Raw genomic sequence first — 8,070 nt, forward strand, 5'->3', positions numbered from 1 at the left:
ACTAGTAACAGTTATCTTCTAATTGCAAATGATCAGATTTAAATAAATAGAAACATTTCTAGTTTTTCACACTTGCAAGTCAGTGGCAGTGCAATATGTGATATATATATTTGTCTTACTCTTTCTTTTCCTTTCATTCTTCACACTCAGATGGTACCAAATGATTACTTGATGTTTGTGTAATTAACCTAGTGGACACTGTAGAAATATACTGCAGAGGAACACTATTTTGAAGTAGTTCAGGCCAAAGACAGCTAGAATTTTTACATACAATAGCAATAATCACCCATGATGTATATTTCTTAACAGCAGTTATAATGACTTTCTTGAGAAAATATTATCTCTTTGTGATGCCGGGCAGAGCTGACTGAGGAGGAAATAAATGTCTGTCAGAAACTTCCTACCTTATGGAAATGATAACTGTGGCAGTCATTCATTATGTATCTGTAATGAAATCTTTGTCCACATCAGTTCAATTGGATCAGGACTCTATCACAAACTTATGGGGACCGTGATTTCAGCTGTGAATTTGAGATGGGCTGCATGTCTGGGATTTTCAGATGCTCAGCATCTCTCAGGGCAAGGCTCTGTATGTGATAAAGAACAAGAGCTTCTTGCTTTTAGAAGAGATTCTTGCAGTATATAGCTATTTTATCATATTTTTTAAAAAAATCACTTTCCTCGGGAAATGATGCTATCATGACAGAAAAATAACTGTTTATTCTGTATCTTGACCTCATGGATCTTGTCTATAGTGTGCTGATTCAAAGAAACACAATTGACGTAACTTGTGCATATCTTAAATAGTTTAATAAGAGAGCAACTGATACAATCCAGAGTTGCAGTTCTGAGAAGAAATGTCCAGTTGCTGCAAATTCATTAGCTAACCTCTTTGCCTTTTTCATTTTTCCAGTGCTGCATGAAAACACAGAAAACTGATGCTACAGATAGCTCCGTAACAGATAATCTTGAATGAGGGGCCAGCTATGGTCAGGGTCTAGGGCCTTAGCATCCTGGCTTGTATCAGAAATAGTGTGGCCAGCAGGACTAGGGAAGTGATCATCGCCCTGTAGTCAGCACTGGTGAGGCCGCACCTCGAATATTGTGTTCGGTTTTGGGCCCCTCACTACAAGAAGAGACGTTGAGGTGCTGGAGCGAGTCCAAAGAAGGGCAATGAAGCTGGTGAAGAGTCTGGAGAACAAGTGTTATGAGGAGTGGCTGAGGGAACTGGGGTGGTTTAGTCTGGAGAAAAGGAGGCTGAGGGGAGACCTTATTGCTCTCTACAACTACCTGAAAGGAGGTTGTAGTGAGGTGGGTGTTGGTCTCTTTTCCCAAGTAACAAGTGATGAGAGGAAATGGCCTCAAGTTGCACCAGGGGAGGTTTAGATTGGATATCAGGAAAAAATTCTTCACCAAAAAGGTTGTAAAACATTGGAACAGGCTGCCCAGGGAAGTGGTTGAGTCACCATCCCTGGAGGTATTTAAAAGATGTGTAGACATGGCACTTAGGGTCATGGTTTAGTGGAGGACCTGGAAGTGTCAGGTTAACAGTTGGACTTGATGATCTTAAAGGTCTTTTCTAACCAAAACGATTCTATGATTCTATGTTATCCTACATTCAGCAGTAGTGTAGATTATCTTGGGCATGGCACCATGCGAATAAAGGGAAAAGCTCCTGATACCAAGTTTGGAGATTTTGCTGATCATGTTTGGGCTCCAGTTCAAAGACCTCTACACTGTGACCTGATGCACTGCAGATGTGGACAAAGACATTTAGAATAGTGCTAAATAACTGAGGGGAAGAGAACGATGTATGCTCTGTTCTGCTTTTTCCTGTTTATGGCTCTCCATTTGATAAGATGGGTATTTATGACACTGAATCATGAAAAGAACATGTATTTAGGAAAGCAGAATTATTTTTCTGTGCTCTTTTTCCATCTTAAAACATTATTTGAGGGGTTATCAGTTAATGAAAGTGCATTGTGTACTTCCTTGGTTCTTTCTGCAATATAGCGGTTAATGAACCAATGGGTCAAAGCTTGAAAGACTTCGCTAGACAATATTCTTTTGCTTAAGTAGGGAATGAGCAAACACAGAGGATGTGACTCACTATAGCTCAACCCCAAGGTAAGCAGTTTTTCTGTCAGACTTCAGCTAGCAATAGTCAAAGTTACTGCCAGATTGTTCTGCATCAGGAACAGGATGCTGTGAGAAAGGCACAAATAAAGAATGAGCACAGAGCAATGTGAAAGGACATTTCAGCATGTGTCTTGAAGGGTCTTGCCAGCTGGCTAAGACCACTATAGATTGAAATGGTTGTTTCTGGTAACTAGTCTGACTCAACAGTAAACTTTCACAGTGTGTCCTATTGCTGATTGAGAGAAAAGTTGATTTTTAAAGGTATTTTTAAAGGAGGCAAAACCTATCAATAGCTATGTAGCTTCCAAGTCAAGTTTTGGATGGCTATTGTTTTTTATTTCATTTTATTTTATTTTACTGCTGTTGATTCTTAAATGTCAGGACTCAACATTTAAAGATTGATGGGTTGTAAATTCCTAACATGCTTTGCAGTCTGACTCAGTTTTGCTGCAGTTAAACTTTAAAAGAAAAAAAAAGATTGGAACAGTCATCTTACAGCTAGGGCTGCAAAGTGTGTGCAGCCCCTGCAAAAGACAATGAAATCTATGAGTGTTCAGCCTCTCCAGAGTGAGCACAGAGTCTGAAAATTGTGCCTGCTGTGGAAGGGGAACCATGCTTCTACTTTTTATTTTTCTTTCTTTTGTTTTTTTTTTTCCTTTTATATGAAGTCAAAATACTCTTTTTTTCATGCAGGTTTTCAGACACAGCACTGAGAGATGTTTCAGTGTTCTTTCATGTAACTGTTTGTCTGATCTAAACTCTTGTTATGTATGTGCAAATTAGGCATTTATCTCATTGTATGTACACAGAAGTGTCTTGCAAGACTAGTAAATAAAATGCAAAGTGTATGTTTCACTCACCATTGTTACCTAGCCCTCCCCATAAGGTCTTTTCTGAGTTCCTGGGTGCATGTTCAGACTGTCTTTTCACAGAATCACAGAATGGTTAGGGTTGGAAGGGACCTCTGAAGATCATCTAGTCCAACCCCCTGCTAGAGCAGGTTCGCCTAGAGCACGTTGCACAGGGTTGCGTCCAGGCAGGTTTTGGATATCTCCAAAGAAGGAGACTCCACAGCCTCCCTGGGCAGCCTGTTCCAGTGCTCTACCACCCTCAAAGTAAAGAAGTTTTTCCTCATATTCAGATGGAACTTCCCATGTTTCAGTTTGTGCCCATTGCCCCTTGTCCTGTCACTGAGTACCACTGAGAAGAGTCTGGCCCCATCCTCTTGACACCTGCCCCTAAGGTATTTGTAAGTATTGATAAGATCCCCCCTCAGTCTTCTCCAGGCTAAACAGACCCAGCTCCCTCTGCCTCTCCTCATAAGAGAGATGCTCCAGTCCTCTGATCGTCTTTGTAGCCTTCCTGTCCATAGTCCTGGCCTGTTCTGGTGCTTTTAAATATTGAGTTTTCTGTTTCAATTCAAGCATATCTTATGCATGCCAACATTTGTATGCTTCCTCGCAGAGACCACGGAAATTAGTCTCAAAGGAAAAATAATTAGAATCATAAAACTCCTAAATCATGCATCCTTCCTCCCACTTGGCAGCAAATCAGTTATATCACATGAAGTGATACAGCATGTTTTCCATTGTGTCCTTCTCCTTTCTCCATCCCTATTATTTATGAAATGCATTATCTGTACATAAACACGCAGTGCACCTTTAGCAAACAGTTCCATGTGCACACTTCCGTAGGAAAGTTAATGGAAATACACCTAGCTCCTAGCCACAATCCAGAAGAAGTTTTCCAAGTGCCTTATGTTCATAACATGTTTCTAAGCATAGGTTATCTCTGTAAAGGGATTTGAGGTTGGAAGGTTTGTTTCGGTTGGGGTGTGGAACTGTACCCATATACAATTTTTATTTTCAAAATACTTTTTATTCGTAAGTCAAAACTAGATGCCCCATGTGAGGCATTTCTAATTCCTAGTAATGAATGAATAGGCCAATAGTTATGTTCAGGTGTCTTATAATATCCAAGATATTTAGACATGTCCCTCTCAAATATCAATAGGCTGTGATTCCATGTTTCGTGCTTCCCAGGAAAGGATCTTCTCTGCTTATAAACTCCTATTTTCTGGCATATCTCCTTGTTCATTTCTGAACTGTTAAATGGTACCCAAAGGCCTTTTGTCATATGCTGCTCACCTGAACATCCCATTACTTTTAGGGAGGGAGATGCGCTTTTAATCTTAACTAATTTGCTCACTACTCATGGTTTGTTACTGCTCATAGACATCAGTAGATCCCAGGTATGAAACCTGAATGTCTGGTATAAATATGCTTTCCTAACTACACCGTATGGATGTACTGAGGCTAATTCCTGAACACATGGAAGGGTGAACTTGAGCTGGCTGTCCCTGTAGCTATCCAGATTAGGATTCCTTATTCCCTCCTAGTAGTAAATGCTCTTTGAAGTCAAATCTGTGAACATTTACAATCACTGAAACTAACAAGGTTTCCTCCTTTTTTCTAATACCCAAAAGACAATAAACAGATGCCTAAGGAGAGAGCAGTCATTTAAGTTCTTGCATTGTAAGCCAATATCTGCAGTACAGAGTTTATGTACAGAAGATGCATTAAAAGATGTTTTTCAATCCCTCTTTTCCCCTTTTTCCCTTTTTTTCTGATGTTGATGTTTTAAGGGTTTAGGGAAGGTTTTGTTATTTTTTCTTTTTATTGATTTTTCTACGCGAAAAGGAAATCCAGCTGGAAGGACTTTGTCATACGGATATTGGTTAACTAGATGGGCTAAAGGAGACAGCCCTGCACATCAGCTTTTTCTATTGACAGTAATGTCTCTGGAATAAACTTGAGACACAGGAAATTCCTTAAGATGCTTATTGAGGTAGGGGGTCGTTTTTCTGACAGTAGCTTTTTGGTATGACTTACCACAACATATTCTTCATCAAGAGAATAGCCCAGCAGCCCTTAGGGAACAGGCTGTTTGCTAATAAAATCTTCAGAGGCTGTATCACTCCTGGGCCTGTTTTTGGACAGTCAAGGCAAGGTCTACAGTTTCTATGTAACACCGTGGAGGTAATGCACTGTCTTTTTCTTTTTTCCTTTATGCATGGAAAGAGAGTGGTGAGAACAAGGAGACACAGCACTGGCAGAGAGGAGCTTGATTCAGTTTTTCGTAAAAGAAAAATATGTATATATTGTAATACTGAATTTACAATGGTTTCATTTCTGACATATATTCTAAGAACATACTATAGAAAACAGAAATAAATGCATTCCACAGTCTTTTACCGATAAAAGCCATCCTTCAGACTCTGGGCAAAATCTCTAAAACTTAGACTTACCATCAGTTTTTTTAAGAAGAAGAAAAGATGTTGCTTCCATGAGAAAAATCTTCAGGCCAACCTACTGCAGAACATCTGCCTGTGCCTCTTAGATTGCATATGTGTCCCTGTTTCACCAAGAAGTATGGTTTTTGTTATATGAATATATATTTTGGCATGGACTTCAATGTGAATTTACTCAGTGCTTATATGCCTCTCTCAAATGTCACTTAAGGAACAAAAAAACAACTTAAAGGACAAAAACCCTGGTCGGGATCTTTGATTTCATGTGGCACAATGGTCTCGGTTGTCTTCCATGTGGACTCATTGCTACCAATGAGTGGGTAAGACTCTCACCCTGTACTTAACAAACAGCAGAGCCCATGGATCATCAGCTAGCAGCCCTTCTGTGTCTCATATGCATGTCCCCACTACCAGCCAGGTGTCTTGGCATCAGTGACAGGCCCTCAGATTTTATTCAGACCTTACTTGGGTAATCTTCCTTTATTTTGAATCAAGCATTTTCCTAGATTTTTTCAGGCAGCAGCCTAGTGTGAAATCTGCAGAGTACCGGTTCAGACAGCAGGACTGCAGAATAAAGGGAGAAATTTCCTGAAAAGTTTCAGCTTCTAGCCAGTCAGTGCTTCTCACAAGTCATGCTGGAATCAGGATGTCCATGAAGCAGATTGTGTTTGGAATTAGTAGCAACTGGAGGAAGCCTTAGGGAGCTTCATACCACAGCTTTACTGGTGGAAAATAATTGAAGTCCTGGTGCTACTGCAGTTGAGGTTTTTATCGTTCTCATAGCCACGGTTCCACATGCTATCTGTTGTATCTCTGTCCAGGTCTTTTACTGATCACTTTTTTCTCCTTGTTGTAGGTTTTTATGGGCAGCTTCAGACTTTCTGCCCTCCACATTATGCGGACACTCAGAAGAACGTACAACATTGTGTTTCTTGCAATATGGTTCCTCCTTTAGAAGACTTCTTAGTTCCCACATCATCAGGCCAGGCAGGGCTTGGCATTTTCCATCAAACTTTTTCAGCTCATTCTGGTATTACAGGTAAATGGCAGCTGGGGACTTTGTGGAAGGTACAGTTTGTGGACTTTGACAGATCTGCTTGAGCTGTGTATGTGACTGGGAACTGTCATGACAGACTTGATTCTTCACAAAGAGGAGATGGTTTTCAGACCTTTGTGGGGTAGTTGGCATTGCGTCACCATGCGTCACAGTAACATCTGGCCTGTGTGTAGACTGCACACTCTTGAGGGCTTCTCAAGGTTCTAATCTCTGGGGGTTAGACTATCGCTAGCTCATGTATTTGCTTTGAAATATAGTCCATTGAGCCCTGTATGAGATTTGTGCAGACACTCCACTCTGCTGTAAGTATTGCAGCAGGGACCTGAGATGATTCAAACCATTGATTTTGCTTTACGCATGTTTGATTTTTCTTAGTCTTGAATTTCATTTATTCACATTTCCGTGACAAGAACTGCCAGGGTGCACACTTTTCTGTGCACATTTGACTTAGTGTCTGCCTAGCTGGAAAGTACGTAAGGGGCTTGCATGGTGCTCTGGAAGGGTGAAAGTTACCTCTGTGCAGAGGATCAGCACAAGGCAGTGGGCCTAATCTTAGGGCCTAAGCACAATTGATGCGCAAGTCTTTTGTTGTCCTTCCACACAGGATGATTTCACTTAACATTTATTACGCTTTGAAATCTCTTTTATGTCTTGGTCCTTCAGTAGTGCATTAAAAAGCCAGTGCACCTGTAACTTCAAAGAGGCATCTCACAGTATGTAAAGATGTCATCCAAAAGATGGGAGCTTTTCTGCAGTTACTCTTGTGCTTATTACTACCACTTGTAGAAGTTAGTAATTGCTGTGTTACGGTCTGCTTTACAGCAAATGAGTTCTACAATATTTTATTGCCTCTTATCAGATGTTGGCTATGATGAAATTCAATAAGGAAGCATGAAGTTTATTTTTTAAATTATCATAATTTTAGCACCCTTAAATGGACAAGTGTTAGTTATGATGAAATCTGCTGTACTTCAGACTTGATTCTGACAGAACTGAAATTCCTCCCTTGGTAAGCAGTAAGTTCTGTAATTATTAATTATGCACATATGTTGGCTTGTTTGTTTTGTGTATCTGTTTTGTTTAAAGCCATTTCCAGTTCTCTGCATAAGCATTAGGACATTCTCCATGATATAGTTATCCTAGTTAATTAATTATTTTTGTATTTTTTCCAGTTTATGACTTTCCAGCAGGGTCCACAGGTATCTTTGGTGATTCGGCTCGCAGCATGCCAGAGGATAGCAGTTTCCTACAAGTAAATGCAGTGGATCGTTGTTCTAGCCAGCTTTCTTCTGTCTACACTGAAGGCTAAAGTAATACAAATCTAGTTACAAGAACTTTATGCCATTTCATCTTGCCCTCCTGATATTCCTCTACAAAATTTTTCTCTCCATGAAACTGCCATGTATGTATGGGGATATAGGCTGATATACATACATAATGGAGAGGAAAAAAGCAATCACTGAGCATTCATCATGTAATCAAGTAGTCAACTGAGACAGAGAATGTTTGGAGAAAGCAAGCTTTGCCAAAACCTTAGTAATTGTTTCTTTTCTTTTTATCTGTG

At 40.0% G+C, this 8,070-nt stretch overlaps 1 protein-coding gene across 1 annotated transcript in view; it reads left to right on the forward strand.

Annotated features, from left to right (window-relative positions):
* GLIS3 (GLIS family zinc finger 3) overlaps window positions 1–7,815 on the forward strand; it is a 166,297-nt gene extending 158,482 nt beyond the window's left edge. Inside the window, exons 9-10 of the mRNA XM_068423775.1 lie at window positions 6,306–6,488; window positions 7,679–7,815. Coding sequence (XP_068279876.1) covers window positions 6,306–6,488; window positions 7,679–7,815 — 320 coding nt within the window. The remainder of the gene's footprint in view (window positions 1–6,305; window positions 6,489–7,678) is intronic.
* The last annotated feature ends 255 nt before the right edge of the window (window positions 7,816–8,070 follow it).

Source organism: Nyctibius grandis, chromosome Z, assembly GCF_013368605.1.
Source record: "Nyctibius grandis isolate bNycGra1 chromosome Z, bNycGra1.pri, whole genome shotgun sequence".
NCBI lineage: Eukaryota > Metazoa > Chordata > Aves > Nyctibiiformes > Nyctibiidae > Nyctibius > Nyctibius grandis.